At 37.6% G+C, this 17,173-nt stretch overlaps 1 protein-coding gene across 2 annotated transcripts in view; it reads left to right on the top strand.

Annotated features, from left to right (window-relative positions):
• The window catches only part of slc6a17 (solute carrier family 6 member 17), a 31,322-nt gene extending 14,389 nt beyond the window's left edge, over nucleotides 1–16,933 (top strand). The window contains exons 4-11 of one of the 2 annotated variants that reach the window (XM_030138726.1): nucleotides 132–313; nucleotides 3,295–3,405; nucleotides 5,390–5,631; nucleotides 6,845–7,037; nucleotides 7,159–7,351; nucleotides 9,089–9,248; nucleotides 10,970–11,132; nucleotides 12,302–16,933. In XM_030138726.1, the coding sequence (XP_029994586.1) occupies nucleotides 132–313; nucleotides 3,295–3,405; nucleotides 5,390–5,631; nucleotides 6,845–7,037; nucleotides 7,159–7,351; nucleotides 9,089–9,248; nucleotides 10,970–11,132; nucleotides 12,302–12,664 (1,607 nt within the window). In that variant the 3' untranslated portion in view covers nucleotides 12,665–16,933. The remainder of the gene's footprint in view (nucleotides 1–131; nucleotides 314–3,294; nucleotides 3,406–5,389; nucleotides 5,632–6,844; nucleotides 7,038–7,158; nucleotides 7,352–9,088; nucleotides 9,249–10,969; nucleotides 11,133–12,301) is intronic. The other variant, XM_030138725.1, reaches the window with a different exon arrangement.
• Nucleotides 16,934–17,173: the final 240 nt, after the last annotated feature.

Here is a 17,173-nt window from a genome sequence, read left to right as displayed (position 1 = left end):
TTGTTCATCTATGTACTAAGGTTCTTTCATATGTCTTGAAAACAGACTGGATGTGAATGACACATTGTATATGGATGCAGACTCCACTGCTGCAGCTGTTGATGTCATTTCCATCTGTTTCCTTGTTGTAGTTGTGGAGCCGGAGTGTGAAAAGAGCTCAGCCACCACATACTTCTGGTACAGACAGACTCTCAACATCACCAGCACCATCGACGACACCGGCGGTCTGAACTGGAAGATGACCCTGTCCCTGCTGGTGGCTTGGATCCTGGTCTGCATGGCTGTCATCAAGGGCATCCAGTCCTCTGGGAAGGTAAGGGGTCTCCGTTGCATCAGAGCAGGGGCTGGGCTGTTTTCTACAGCAGCGGTTCCTAATGTTAATGTGTCTGGTTTAATAAGCTAACATAACTGACCCACTAAACCCCGCTGATATGGACTGTTTTTATATCATCTCTATCTGTCATCATTAGTAGAACTGCAGCAATTACCTGTTTAGCTCTTGACGAGTAAAATTAATTGATTCTTTTTTTCAAGTCAAAGTTCTTTGATCCCACTTTCTTACACATAAATATTTCCTGGTTTCTTTAAACATTTATGACAGTTTTCTTGTCTTTGGGTTGTTGACCAATCAAGACAGTCAAGGATGTTATCTTTGACTTTTAGAGACACTTTTTCATCATGTTATGACATTTCACAGACAAAACAGTTGATAGATTAGTAGAGAAAATGATGCTATAATGTTACTATGTCAGTTGTGTACTACAAATATTTTATTTTATTTTATTGTATTGACAATAGAACTGAATCCACAATTTACAATAAATTTTTAAGCAGAACTTGGTTCTGATATTGGCTGGTATCCACTACTCACGGAGACTTAAATGGACTCAAAGTCGTCTCATTATGGTAATTTTAATAAATAAAATAAATAAATGAATGTTTACTTTAAATATATGATTTTATTTATTTGTAAATTCTGACAAGTTTGTTGTATGGAATTATTATTAGACTAACTTGTTTAGCTAGTAAGCCTGGTTGTTAAAATGGAATTAATTGGCACAAAATGAAACCAATGTATATTTTTTATTATCATCAAATATATTTTGAGAATAGCCCATAAATGTACTTTTACATTCTCTTAAGTGTACACATGTAGACATTTACTGGTTCTAGTGAAGATCTATACGTTATAGAGCACCATGATGCATTCAGGGGTTTCCTCTACAGTAGGACTTTAAGGTTTTCCTACACAGACAAAATCCAGTGCTCAGTTTGAAGAATCGCAGGTGGAAGCCTTTCATCATATCAAACCTAGATAGAAGGCTGTGATTGGGTCAGGCCCATCTCATCTGAGTGGACATCAGTTTGAGTGGGAGCAGCGCCAGGCTAATCTGCCAGATCCCACGAACATTTGCACTGGCAGATGCCTCTGTTTTCCAGGATACTTCCTGCCTTAGAGTTGGTGTTAAACCATGTGTCCACTCTGTCGTCCTCTCTGCAGTCAGATAAGTAGAGGTTTTGGACCGACACCTCGTCATGAGTGTAGATATTTAGTGACACTACAAAAAGTTTGATGATCATTAAATGTCTCTGTGTATGTGGAGACTTTCCTGTTAGAATTTGAGTCACCTGGTTTAGAAAATTATGACAGCACTAATACAAATGTGGTTCATGACATTTGACTAATGATGATAAATGTACAAGGGACAATGTAATTAACACATTATGACACATTACTATCGTCCTCCCACCGTCCAAAGACATGCAGCTTCATCTAAATCACCCATGGGTATGAATGTGAGTGTGAATGGTCATCTCTGTATGTCAGCCCTGTGATGAACTGGTGACAGATCCAGGGTGTAACCCACCTTCATCCGATTGTAGCTGTTCAGAAAATAAATGAATGCAGGATTATGTTTTACACATTTCACAGCAAAAACATTGGTAGCAAAAGCATAAAGAAAAGTGAAGCAACATAAACAACATCTAAAGGTGTTTAAGTAGAAACAAATCCCTTCCTTTTCCCTGACTTTGCCTCTTGTATAAGTGGGATAACGTTTGTAGTCAGTTTTATCTCTTAGACCATGTTTTCAGCTCATACAGCACATTTTGATTGGACGAATATGCACATTTACAGTGTCCCATGTCTCAGCCATCTTAGAAGATAAGGGAGACAAGGCACATGATTTGCATTTTTTCCATTTTGTCAGAAATTTTGGCATTCTGCTCAGGAAGAAAATCCACAAATGCTTCATGACATTATCTATTAGTCTGATCAGTTTCTTGCTGATACGTACTTCCCTCTCTAAATCTGCCAAATTGTAATGAGTGTTCCTGATGTAAATGTTTCTTTGAGTGTGTCGACACTGTAGTATGATCGTTCAGCGTGGTCTAATAATTTAGCCCTTTTTTACCATGTATCTGTTACTTCAAACTTTCAGTACTTATATATTAATAGTTTTTATGCTGCATGCTCTCAACTATAAAATGGGCTTTCTAAAAGGTTTCAGAGTCGATGTCATGCTATTAGTTGTACATGGAATCAGTTTGTAATCCTCTTTGTTTCTTTTTCCCCCCTGACAATTGCATGTTCTTATATTTTTTTTTTTTATGAAATCTATTTTACAAGTACCCCCTAGCTGCAGAACTCAACTGCTGTCAGGAAATCATTATAGTACAATAACAAAAACATTTCATGAGTTCATATATTTTAGTCAGGGACGGCTTTATTCACTTTGCTTTTTGCTCAGAGGTAAGCTACTAAAAGCTAAAGTCATCAGCCCTTGCCTATTTCTGTAGCTCATCTGTATTATGGAAGAGAGAGGCATGCAACATTAATAAGCTTAAACTGAACCAAGCAGAGACTGGTTCATGATGCAGATGGAAAATGCCCCGTTTGGCAACAACTGCAACAACATCCTGTAATCTTGATCCAGAGAGTGAGTCATATACCACATCACAACATCCAGCTCATATTTTCAATAGGAAAACACACAAGGATCGCCAAGGTCTAACACTGTTTTAAAACACTAACTTAGTAATCCAATTATCAGTCAATGCTGCAGTAATTCCCTGAAAGGAAGGATTTGGCCTCATATCTCCAAACCTCAGGGAATCTTGTCCTCACTGATTTCTCAGATTTTTTTTGTAACAAGCAAATACAAAGCAGTTTTCAGATTGATTCATTATGTGTGTGTGCATAGCTACAGACTCATCCTCCTCCATGTGCGAGGCCTCTGAAAAGCGTGTCCATGGCAACACCGTATAATGTAGTCGCCTTTCTCTCTCCCTTAGGTGATGTACTTCAGCTCTCTGTTCCCTTACGTGGTCCTCTTCTGCTTCCTGGTGAGAGGTTTGCTACTGAAAGGAGCTGTGGATGGAATTGCTCACATGTTCACCCCAAAGGTGAGATAAAAATAATCTTGACCCAAAAAACAAGCATTTCTGATATATAGTTGTGTCACCTGTGAGGTATTTTCAGACCAAAAATACAATATAGTAGTTCTGATTCCCTGTAATATGTCAAAAATCATGGACCACAAGTGGGAAAATGTAGTCTTAAGCTTGCGGCTGTCTGGTTTTAATCCCTTATTCATTGTCTGTTAGTCCGACAGACGTGTAACATGAGTGACACTTTGTCTATGCAGAGTGTTCAGCCATGTGTGGTGATGGATTCAGCTGCTTGGTTTCCAAGGCTGTTTAGATCCACTCCAAAGAAAATGTCATTAATAACCATAGTGTTAGAACTGTCATCCTATCGCCCTCTTGTGGCGAATCACTGTAATTACAAAGGAAATTTACAATCACAAAAGCATTAATCCTTTTTTTTTTATGTACGCTAGGGACTAATGTTGAGCAAAAACTAAAACCAACAGTGAAGAAAATAACAGAATTGAAAAACAAAACACACAAAAGTTTAATAAAAACTGCAATGAACAGTTCAACATGACGTAAAGTAAAACAGATTTGCTGGTACAGGCAGCTTCGTTTTCCTTTTTGTACCCACTGAGTTGTGTTAATATGACTTAGGGTTTTATTAAAACAATTAAAGAAATATCAGAATCCTATAAAGCTTCGTATCTGGTCCAGTATGAACTGCTGGTAACTGTCAGTGAAGGTATCCAATATGGAACATTTAATAATTAAAGTTTTTTAATCATTATAATAATTTATTAATCATATACCAGGCATTCTACCTTTTTCAGCTGGTATAAATGAAGAATTTCCTGAGGATACATGAAAAAGTAAAACTGACGATAAAATCCTGCACTAAAAATAAAATAAATAAATAAAAGGTTTGTTGAATTGATATTGATATACGTTGGTTGAAATAATTCAAGATTTGGTAATAATTAAATGAAGTAAAAAGGTATATGAAGAATAACCATGTGGATTATATTTAATAACAGTATATTATTCATGTCACAATGATAAATTATAGTTCAAGGTTCAAGGTGACTTTATTAATACCCATAGGTAGATTTGTTCTGCAGTCTGGAGAGAGCATCTCAAACGTTATTCACAAAAAACATTAAAACCACGGGACACATACAGGGGACAGATTAAAAACAGCACAGACAGAAGACATGGACAAGTACTCCCAGCAGCTCACTGATCATGGTTAACCCATAAAGACCTAGTGCTACTTTTATGTCAGTGCCCAAATGACATTTTTTCTATATCTAACCTCTCTTAAGTGATTTATCACCATTTATTTGTAATATTATCCTCTGTATTTTGTATTTTTTCTGTATAAATCGGGTATTTTCCTGTATTTATTTTACTGATCATGTAGATGTTCATAAAAGCTCAGATTAAAGTTGAGCTTTATTATATCAAAAACAGAGAAAACTGAAGAAGAAGGGACTTTTTCAGCCAAATACTGTATATCATTAACTAAACATGAATCAAGCATTTCCATCCACTGTCATGGATCCAATTCCAAGGGTTTTACTAGTTAATCAATGTTGTAGAAGATGACAGTGTTTCCACGTTCGCTACGGAGTCTCTGAACGTCCAAATGGGTCATATCTGATGACCATGAAAAGATGACAAACTGTATTTTACACCAAGTATTTACGTGGATTAATAGGATTAGTGGATCAACAGGTATTAAACAGTTTAGATCGGTAGATGGTTTTGGTTGCTGGTGGATGTTTAGGTCTTTATGGGTTAAAACAGACTAAAATTAAATACATAAAAAACAGACTAAAATAAATAAAAGTCATCAGATATTAACAATGCCAATATAAAACCTGTTAAAAGCATGATAAAAACATAAAAACATGATATAATGATATAATATAAGGGACAATAAATAAATAAATGATAAATAAGTTGAGACCTCATTAAAATAAGCCATATGATCGTTATGTTTTTCCTCCTTTAGCTGGAAAAGATGTTGGAGCCACAGGTTTGGAGAGAAGCAGCCACTCAGGTTTTCTTTGCCCTCGGTTTGGGCTTCGGCGGGGTCATCGCTTTCTCCAGTTACAACAAGCGAGACAACAACTGCCACTTTGATGCAGCGTTGGTGTCCATCATCAACTTTGTGACCTCCATTCTGGCGACGCTAGTGGTGTTCGCAGTTCTGGGATTCAAAGCCAATGTCATGAACGAGAAATGTGTCGTCGAGTAAGTTCACACTAGATGGTTGAATGGTTGTGTCGTTTTATTAAGCTGCTGTACACCATTATATTTGTTTTGTTTTGTTTTGTTTTGTTTTGTTTTGTTTTGTTTTGGTTTGGTTTGTTTTGGTTTGGTTTGGTTTGTTTTGTTTTGGTTTGGTTTGGTTTTTTTTGGGGAGGTGGGGGTTGTCATCTTATCTTTAAAATAAATTAACTTAAATATTAGTAAAAAGTAAAATGCAGTAAGTTTTAGTAGATTTTTAGCCAAGACAAATCTGTTCTATCAAAACTTTACTTCACAGGTGTCAAACATGCGGCCCGGGGGCCAAATCCAGCCCGCTAAAGGGTCCTATCTGGCCCTTGGGATGAATTTGTGAAATACAAAAAGTACACTGAAGATATGAAGTCAATGGTTTTACTTTAGGGCCCATATAAAGCCCTACTTTAGTCTCAAGTGGGTCAGATCAGTAAAATACTACCATAAAAACCTACAAATAATAATGACAATTCCAAATTTTTCCTCTGTTTTAGTGTAAAAAAATTTTAACTACATGAAAATGTATAAATTTACAAACTAGCCTTTCACAAAAAATATGAAAAACTAGAAATGTGTTAAGAGAAGTAAGTGCAATTTTACTAATATTCTGCCGTTTACTAAAATATTTGGTGTATTTGCAGATCCATTGTGATCTGTAGGTTGTAATGCACATTTACAAATTGGACTTATTTTTCTTCATAAATTTCAGTTTTTTCATGTTTGTTCATGTTATTCACATTTTTAAAAGGACAGTTTATAGATGTAAACGTTTCCATAATGTAATTTTACTTTTTTTTCACTATAAATCACATTGAAATGTTTGGAGTTGACATTATTTTACATATTATTATGTTATTAATTCACTGGTCCGGCCCACTTCAGATCATACTGGGAGGATATGGCCCCTGAACTAAAATGAGTTTGACACCCCTGCTTTACTTCCTTACTAAATCAGCTCAAGACCACACCTTTCAAACTCGATTTAATCTTCACTTTGAATATGAACATGTCCTGAAATGGTGGTAGGATAGAAGGGGCACATGTCTGCCATCTATTGGTGCGAGGTGGTAACAAAATTTGGAATTCTATCTGAAACGATGGTCTGTTTCTATCAGTTATGTTGCTTGTCACTATATTGCAACCTTGGCACTTGAAAGGTTAATTCATTCATTTACTTGTGCAGTAATGCAGAGAAGATCCTGGGGTACCTGAACACCGGTGTGCTCAGCAGAGAGCTCATCCCTCCTCACATCAACTTCTCCCACCTGTCGGCCCAGGACTACGCAGAGATGTACGGAGTCATTAAGACGGTGAAGGAGGATGGCTTCGGCCAGCTGGGTCTGGATGCCTGCGTTCTGGAGGACGAACTCAACAAGGTCAGCAGAAGAGCAGCAGAAGGCTAAAATGAGAACTCTAATTCATTTCCGTGCAGGATCATTAATGTCCAAGCAGCACATTAGCTTTAACTCTCCTCACATCTTTCTTTCCTCCCTCCAGGCGGTTCAGGGCACTGGTCTGGCCTTCATTGCTTTCACTGAGGCCATGACCCACTTCCCCGCCAGCCCCTTCTGGTCTGTAATGTTCTTCTTTATGCTTATCAATTTGGGTCTGGGAAGTATGATTGGTACCATGACTGGCATCACCACACCCATTCTGGATGCCTTTAAGATACGCAAAGAGATCCTCTGCGGTGAGTTTACTGCAGGGCTATTCTGCTATATTTTCCCATGGGTCAAATTGTTAGAATGCTATGCACTGTGGACCGGACCCCTGTAGTATTACTCTAATAGTGGATGTACAGTTGACACATAACACTATCATATTTTCTACATTTTATTGAACTGTTAACCCTTTATAGAGAACTCATTGAAATACTCTGAAATTCCAATTTTCAGCCTTAGTGTGTTGGACATTGTCATTTACCTCCTTGTCGGTTGGCATGACAACAGTCTCCCTCCTCTTGCCATAAACCACAGGTGTCAAACATGCAGCCCGGGGGCCAAATCCAGCCTGCCAAAGGGTCCAGTCCGGCCCTTGGAATGAATTTGTGAAATCCAAAAATTACACTAAGATATTAACAATCCTTTTAGTTCAGGTTCCACATTCAGACCAATTCAATCTCAAGTGGGCAGGACCGGTAAAATACTATCATAATAACATATAAATAATAGCAACTCCAAATTTTTCTCTTTGTAAATGTAAATATTTTCATGCATTTGCACTAAAACCAAGTATAATTTCACAAAAAATGTGAATAACCTGAACAAATATGAACAACCTGAAGTGTCTTAAGTGTTTGTAGATCCACTGTGATCTGTAAGTTATAATGTACATGTGTAAATGATAAACTGAGGCAGAATATTGTAAAAAATTACTCTTATTTTTTCAGTTTGTTCATGTTATTCACATCTTTTGAAAGGATAGTTTGTAGATGTAAACCTTTTCATAATGTAAATTGATTTTTTTTTTGCTCTAAAACATAGAGAAAAGTTTGGAGTTGACATTATTTATATATTATTATGTTATTATTTTACTGGATCGGCCCATTGCAGATTAAATTTAGCTGAATGTGGCCCCTGAACTAAAATGAGTTTGACACCCCTGCCATAAACCATCCAAGCAGCACTTGCTAAAAAGTGAACAAATCACATGCAATAAAACAACTGTTATAAGGTCATAAACTGACAAAAATCACTCATATTCACTATTTACAGCTTGAAAAGTTTTATAAAATCTCTCTGAATCACTGTATAGTGTTATAAAAACCAAGACAGATAGATAGATAGATAGATAGATAGATAGATAGATAGATAGATAGATAGATAGATAGATAGATAGATAGATAGATAGATAGATAGATAGATAGATAGATAGATAGATAGATAGATAGATAGATAGATAGATAGATAGATAGATAGATAGAAAATTGTAGTGCTTCTTGACCTCACTGGCCCCATATTTAATATTGGGGGAAATTACCAAAAATAGTCACTTGCCCAATAAAGGGTTAACCTGTTGTGTTAAATTTTAACATAACACATACCATCAGTCACAGTAACTGCTGGTTTTTAGTGCAAGTAAGAAATGTAAACCTAACATTTAGAACAATTTATGACCATCAATATTGTTTTGTTTTTTAACCAAGATGAATCACATTTGGTTAAATTTTCTATTTTCACCCTCAACTTTGCGTCTCTTCTCCACTGAATGCACCATATTTCTCTCTGGCCTTCTATAAACAGTGGCAGTGCAGTAGAATGATGTAGCATCACAAATATGTATGTACTGTTGTGCGGCTGTTAAACTGTTTATTTACTCTTTGATTGACGGGCCGGTTCTGGGCCGCGGGCCATCTGTTGAAAGACCAGATGTCTTCTTGTCAGTGGGTTTCTGACTCTAACTGGCTGTTTCTTCTTCTCCTCCCCAGTGGTGTGCTGTATCATTGCCTTCCTGTTAGGGCTGCTGTTTGTGCAACGCTCAGGAAACTACTTTGTCACGATGTTTGACGACTACTCGGCTGGTTTGCCTCTCACTGTGGTGGTTATCCTGGAAAACATCTCTGTGGCCTGGATTTATGGCACTAAGAGGTAAGAGGACGGCACGTGGGCTCGGTTTTCTGACGGGTAGACTGATGCCATATTTGGAGACAGTGAGATTTCAGACATCTGTGTTCACCGTACATCCTCACATTTGTTTATCCTTTTATCCTTGTATGGAAAATGTTCAGCTCATAACATTGCCATCGTACTTTTCTATGAACTACTGATAGAAACATTCTCAGTGTTTCTAAATCAACAATACATTTTAGTGTTTTATCTGTAGTACGTAATATTTTTGCAATAAAATATGTTTAAAAAAAAATTTAAAAAAACTAGGCTTATATATTTGCTGTACTTATAGAAAATCTTTCCAAGGATGCTCAAATGTAGATAAATCTATAGTTTGATTCAATCCACCTACTGTCAATGGGATTATACTGAGTTTACATTAATGTTAATGTTTAATAATACTTGATGCAGTTGATACAGTTTTGTGAAACTAACGGGATTAACATATTATGTCACTGTTCTCACATTTCTTACCATCATTTGACTGTTTGTCCTTTATTGGCACCATTTGCTTGTCTCTCATTCTTCCTCTGCTGTGAGTTCAGTGGAGATTATTACTGCTATTTGTTTAGATTTTATTCCTTAATCTAATCTGTCAGTAATGGGCTTTGTGTATCTAATATCTACTTTTAGTTCTGACCTTTTTTGTCCATAGTATGTGATTTATTTTGTAAAATAAATAAATTACTATTGTGTGTATCTGAATATATTATTTTTATAAGACTTACACTACAGTATAAAGCAGAGTGTTAACAGAACAGACAGTAATTGTTATTGTACTTGTTAATCACAGTTTATGTGGCAATGAATTGTCAACTCAAGTACAATATTGTGACAACTCTAAGTATGTTTAACTACAAGCTTTTCCTAACCTACATCAAAGTGTTTTTATTGCTAAAAGTAAAGCAAACAATGAATAGTGGTCTACATTTTTCTTCAGAAACAAAAATGTGATAAACCTTATATATTTCTGATGAAATGAGTTGGAAAACAAAAGATAAAAGTGATAATATTTGCATTATAAATGATCAAGTATTGCTGCGTGTCCTGTATACATAGGTTTATATGCATTTATATAATAGATTTAAATGTCTTACACTAAAATGAATCTAAAAAGTGAATGTATTCTGATGTGCACACAGTGTTTTGAAGTAGAACTGGTAGCTCAAAGACAAACATTCCTATCAAGTAAAATCCATTCTATCATTAAATCATATAATATCACATTTTGGCCCAATACTGTGTCTTGAAAACAATAACAGCCCTTTTGACTTAATCTCTATTAGAGTGAAATTTCAGAAAGTGTGATGCCTTTTATTCTGTAGAATCATGATGCAACCTCCAGTAGTCCTGGATTGTAATTGAGTCATCTTAGGTCTGTTAAGTCAAAGCAGCAGATCCTTCAGTGACAAACTACACTGGGTATCTATGGTTTGCAAAACATACAACATTTTCTTCTGGTTGCTGCAATGGACGTGTTCTATGAATTGCAATAGTTTTTCTCTCAGCCTTAGTATTTTCTTTGATGGAGTGCAAAGATCTAGAGATATTACTCATACTAGTTCAGCGCCATTTGTTTGTTGATTTAAAATTCTGCCAAAAACTACATCTGAAAAGCTTGAGTGAAACCTCTGTTCACATCTACAGTATGATATGATAGTCCAAATACTGAAGACTGACTGTGTTTTATCTCCTCTCAGGTTCATGCAGGATCTTGAAGACATGCTTGGTTTCAGGCCGTACAGCTTCTATTTCTACATGTGGCGGTACGTGTCGCCGGCGGTCCTGGTGGTGCTCATCGCTGCCACTGTCATAGAGATGGCCGTCAGTCCTGCAGGATACAACGCCTGGGTGGAGTCAGAGGTCAGAGCTGTTTTTATCTCACGATAAATGTGTACGTTAAAAATAGAACAAAAGGAGACAAAGACTGAATAAAGCACAAGACAGGTGCTCCCTTTAGCTTCTCATTAAAGGTACAATATGTAATATTTCTGCATTGATATTGAATATATAAAAATGAATAGGAATCTGTTATAGATTTTGTTAACTTGTGCACGTGTGTCACATCAAATTCTTCAACTAATGTTAAAATTCAGAAAAATGGGTAGTTTAATTCAATGATCTGGCCACTGGTGTCATACACTCAACAGATAATATTAATATTCATCCCGCCCTCCGAAGGGGAGGCAAGGGGTATTGTTTTTGGTTCGGTTTGTTTGTTTCTTTGTTTGTTTGTTTGTTTGTTTGTTAACACTCTAGCAGCAAAACTACTGGTTGAAATCATACCAAATTTTGTTTATAGATTCCCCAAATAGATCTAATTACATTTTGGGAAAAGCAGGTCAAAGTTCAAATTTTTTATGAATTTTTAGAATCTTTTTTTCTTCTCCCATTTAGTTATAATGGGCAAAATTTCAAATGTCTATAGCAGTAAAACTATTGGTTGAATTCATACCGAATTGGGTGTATAGATTGCCAGTGACCCAGAATATATGTGGTTACATTTTGGGAAAAGTAGGTCAAAGTTCAAATTTTTATGAATTTTTAAAACCTTTTTTCTTCTCTCATTTACTTATAATGGGCAAAATTTCAAATGTCTATAAAAACATCAGTTTAGTTTCAATTCACTTCAAACTTGGCACATATATAGAGGCAATTGATATACTGACATCAGCACACGCATAGACATGATGACATCAGCTGGATCGATGCCAAAATAAGCTACAATATGTGTGAGGGGCGGGGTTTGTTTTCCCTGGTACCACTTGTTAATGATGCTTTCAGCTCTTTTATTTATTACAGTGAACACATAACATGAATATATATTGTTAAACATAATGTGAGCAAAATTTCAAAACACTACCCCCTCTGTAAACAGTATTTCACTACTTCCAGATGTCATTCAACTACATCTCATTATTGCTGAATTTATGTGGTTAGTGTTGAACAAGCCACATGTAGTATACAGCTTCATTCACATTTTTCCTTTCTCATTTCTTCTTTCTTCTTTTTCCTCTCCTTCCTCGTTCCAGGGCTCAGAGCGATTCCAGAGCTACCCTCCCTGGGCTCTGGCCATGGCCTACGCCCTCATCGTTGTTGCGATGCTGCCGTTGCCACTCGTCTTTATCGCCCGCCACTTTAACCTGATTTCAGACGGCTCCAACAAGCTGTCTGTCTCCTACCGTAAAGGCATGATGAAGGACATTTCCAACCTCGAGGAGCAGGACGAGCAGCGCTTCATCCTGAGCAAGAACCCCAGCGAGGCCCCGTCCCCTATGCCCGCCCACCGCGCTTACCTGGGCCCCGGTGGCACCCAGGAGATGACCAACACCAACTACGGCACCAGCACCAAGACAGGCTATCAAAACATCGGCTCGCCTGAGTCTGAGCTATGATCCGCTGAGCTCATAGATCCTCCTGTCCAATAAACCCCTGCCCTGCGTGGAGAGAGGGAGACAGAGGAAAAAAGTGAGGAACAGGAGAAGAAATGGAGGTCAAGAGGAGGTCCGCAGCCGGTTGTTCATCACACCTTAACCCCCAGAGCTAAACCCCTCTATCCTGCTTCACTACTCCGTTATTGTCCATCTTTCTCTCCCTTATCATAGGATCCATGTTGATGATTGCCTGTCAATCCCAGATACGATGGAGGATCACGGGACAGTTAGTCCCCACTCATATGACGACTGTATTACAAGAGCAGAGAAACAGGGTCACAGAAGGAAATGAAGCTCTGTCAGGTCCAAGGTGGCGTTTTTTAATAAGCTCTGGCTGAGGTTAAGGTGTGTTCGACACTGACATGCTTTGTGTCATTCTGAACCAAAATGTTGTGTGTTCACCAGTCTGAAGAAGGTCATGTTTGAGGCAGGTTGGTCTCGGCATTAGGAGATCATCATGTTACTGTGGTTTATTTGCAGAGGATTATTGTTTGTGGAGACAGGATAGAAGGAGAGATACTAAAAACCTGATTTGTATCATCATAAGGGAACATTTTTCATCTCGAGAGCAAAATAATACAACTTGCATCTGTAACAGTATGTCTGAAGTGTTTCTGTTTCTGCAAACAGTGTTACAAGCACATCATTTTTAGAGTTTATTGTGCCTACCATACATCAGCAATAATAACTAGTCCAAGTATGTGGCTCTCCTTCTATCCCTGTTCTCTCCACTGATGTAGATTAGTGTACATATGTGTTGTGCAATAGTCTGAGATGTCATGTTAAATGATGTATATATACACCCCAGTAGTGCAAAACAAGGGGAAAGTTTATCCTCATTTCTTCACGACACCGAAGCACAGACGCCCGCTATCGTTAGCATCTCTGAGCCTTAACACAGAGCAGCACTTTTCTTTTAAACAACATCTCCCAGTTGTCGCAACAGTCGTCTTTGTGCTGTTCCAGTGGCAGAGCTTTTCCATTTTAATCAATCATTTTAATCAAGCGTTTCCATTTTAATCAATGCCTTAGAGGGCAGAGGTGGCGGCGTACGAGCAGTGTTTGATCAGAGGCAGCTTGTCTGTCTGTCCGTCCGTCCATCTGTTTCAGGGCAGTGTGGTGTTAGAGAGGCAGGCAGAGAGGATTTGTGCGTTTTGCCATTGTGTATGTGCAGATGTACATGCATGTGTGTGCCCCCGTTGTCTGCCGCTGAATGAGCACTCCCTGTGACCCTGCCTGTGTAAAAATAGAGTCGCGTTACCCAGAGGAAGCCGTGGCAACGCACCATAGATACAGATCCTCTTCTGACAGAGAGGATGAGGAGCACAGACACCTTGCTTTCTCTGCTTCACCTGCACGGTCTGTTAATCAGCAATACAGAGATGAGACATTTTACTGTGGATATCCTTCAACTATATATTTTAATGTTGTTACAGTGCATTGAGTAACAGGTTCACTGCCATGACGTGCTGTGGAATAATCATGTTTCATCCCAGAGAGGATGACCTGTAGGTTTAATCGTTTTCTCTAATTGTTGCCACGATGGACTTCATTTCATAAGCACTACAGTCTACACTTTGATGTCTTTTTGTGAACTGACATGTGGAAACTAAAGCCTTTTTATTTTTTAATGTATAATCTTGTATGATGATGTATGTTTAGAGGTTTAACGTGTGTACTATAAACGTGCTATTAATGTTTTGAACAAGTCGTAATACATAGTTTTCACCACCGGGTGTCTCTGTTGGCCGGCAGAGGAGCCAATGCTCTCTCTGTGTCCCATGGCCCCTCCCTGAGACAGCACCAAGACTGAACAGATATAGTGTGAAGCACAGTCAGTCACATTGTTTGGTGCCTGAAAATCATCACTGTCGTCTGTTTGCCTTATGCTTTGTCATTTTAAGTTGATGTTTATGTAGTGCGATTCGGTAGAGTTTGGACCAATGTCTCACTCACTTGAGCACTTTAATTAAGTCAAGACCCTGGAGTTGTTTGTTAAGCACAAATTCATCAAAAGCATGATGAGTTTAAAGGTTAACGACATGATGGATTCATATAATGTGAATATATACGGTGATATACTGCACATGTACAGAGCCCTGAATGTCTATGAGGGGCACAAGCACACACGAATCTGAAACCTTCCACCTGCAAACATCTGGTTTCTTGTGCTTAAAATCTGCATCTGATTATGTTACATTTTGGTATCGTAACAGGTTAGAATCTGATAATTTTGTCTTCCCGTGTAACATTCATGTATATACTGACCAGCACACACATTACTCAGGCTGTTGTCACTTCACTATTACCTGTGATTTGCTGGAGGAATTATCCTCAAGCAAATATTTCAACATTATCTATACTGTAAATGAAGGAAAAGGTGATTATTAGTGTTTTGATGTTCCAAAACTTGTGAACATATGTAAAATACACTGTTGACCATAAAGTTGGAATGATATAAATATGTTTTTGTGAACACAAGCCCAGATTCCCACAGTGGAATCCCTTCATCCAAAGAAATTAATTTTGTGTCATATCTATTTATATATTTCTATTTTTATATTTTACCCCAAATTCTATTTTAAAGCCATCTTCACCCTCTCAGCAGTTACTTTACATGACAAGACTATTATCCTTTTTTGCCAGAAAAGTCTGGCATTAAATATTTAGAACCATTTGTAATCTTTAAAATGTATTATGTGGAACTGGTGGGAAATCTCTGCACTCTTACACAAAACAGGATACGAGCGTATAGGGAGTAAAAACATACAGATGTTTCATAGTGAGCACAAGAAACCACATGTGGACAGTCGATCGATGGCACACGACTTCAGGTGAACTCACCTGTATGAAAACTGTAGCTGTGGTTTGAGTTAAAGCACATTTGTGGAAGCACAGGAAGGTGAGCACAAAGGAGCTGCATGTCTTACTGAGCAATGAATTTCACCGGTCAATAAGCGTAAGTAGAGTGAGTCAGAGCAGGTTACCTAGGTGACGAAACTTGTAGCTCATGTTAGTCATGGTCTGATTCCTGCATCCTCTGAGGGGTCACTGGAGGATAAAGCTGCACAATGAAATTCACTGCCATCCTGGCATTAAGTTTAACTGCGCCATTAGACCGTAATGTACCTGTAAGATACAGACTGATCTGCACAATAAATGGAAGTAAAATGGCAGAGGTGAACAGCCTGAGCTAATTACCGATGGGAGGATTTGTCTGCAGAGAGCACAGTTATGCTTTTGGAAACAGCAGAGTCATGTTAAGTCACTTAGAACATGATGCACTGTTTGTCACATTTTGCCTCCTTTTTTCTACATCAGACCCATCTGATCTTCTAAAATACAAGAACTGCTGAAAAAGTCTGCACAATGAAAAATATCAGCTTCTATTGGTCCAAATTTGTCCACATAGGCCTTAACATTTAGTATCAACACTAATATTAGACAACAGAGACTCAACTCCAGGGTCTGTTCGTCCTGTTCATGTATCAGCCGCGTTGCATATGTAAGTCAAAGCAACATCTAGACTTTAACTCAGTTATATCACTGAGCTCAAATCAACAGAAGTAGAGTAATAGCATATTTATTTATCTGTGCAAATAGTCTTTATGTGACCAAACCATAGTTATATTTATAGTATTTAAGATGATGTATTTAAGCTGTAATATATCGATGTACATTCTGATAAATTCACAATGAGTATCTATAGTGAGAGTGACAGGGTGTATACTTGAGCTGTAAATAATAATTGTATATTTTGAGATATTTTTTGATTTTTTGTACTGTAGGTAATGTTATTTTGGTGTCTGTTGCTTTCTGGTGTTAGTGTGTGGTTGTTTCAATCAAAATAGCAGAGCGACTGTGACTGTGCGTGTGTGTGGGTGTGTATTCAGGTGTGTGAGTAAAGTAAAAGTATATGTAGGTTTTGGTGTTTAAATGTGTGTTTTTTCTCCTCTCTCAGTGTTGTGTGCTGCTGATTTAATCCAGTAGATAAAATCCTGTTGTTACAGTGAACTGGGACCACTAATGTAAGCAATCTCCTCTCTGTATTTCACACTGGGACTGTGGTGGCTTCCAGCACAGACCCGCAACACAAGCAACAACTAATGTTTGACAATAACAAGCAGAAACTTTAGGGCGGGGGGTTTGATTTTTTTTGGTTGAAGAGAATGGTATTCTGTACAAACACAATGGAGCAAACAGGAAAATTAAAATAACACTTTTATTAAACAGAAAAGAGTTGTGTGTTGTTTATTGTGACTATGAAAAGTCTAGTTTAATGACGTTTTATATTGAAATAGCTTTATTTTTACATTAACTTTGTAATTTAGCGATTTATACAAACAGAGTCTGCAGCAACGCATTCAATACGCATTTCTTCTGCTCAGTAGAAAGAATAGATAAAATCACAAACCTAATTGAGCGGTGTCTATCTGGGTGATGAATTTAAGTGTCTTCTATCTCTATGTT

Source organism: Sphaeramia orbicularis, chromosome 7, assembly GCF_902148855.1.
Source record: "Sphaeramia orbicularis chromosome 7, fSphaOr1.1, whole genome shotgun sequence".
Lineage (NCBI taxonomy): Eukaryota > Metazoa > Chordata > Actinopteri > Kurtiformes > Apogonidae > Sphaeramia > Sphaeramia orbicularis.
The sequence above is the reverse complement of the archived record's forward strand: the minus strand, read 5'-3'. Positions and strand labels throughout refer to the sequence as shown.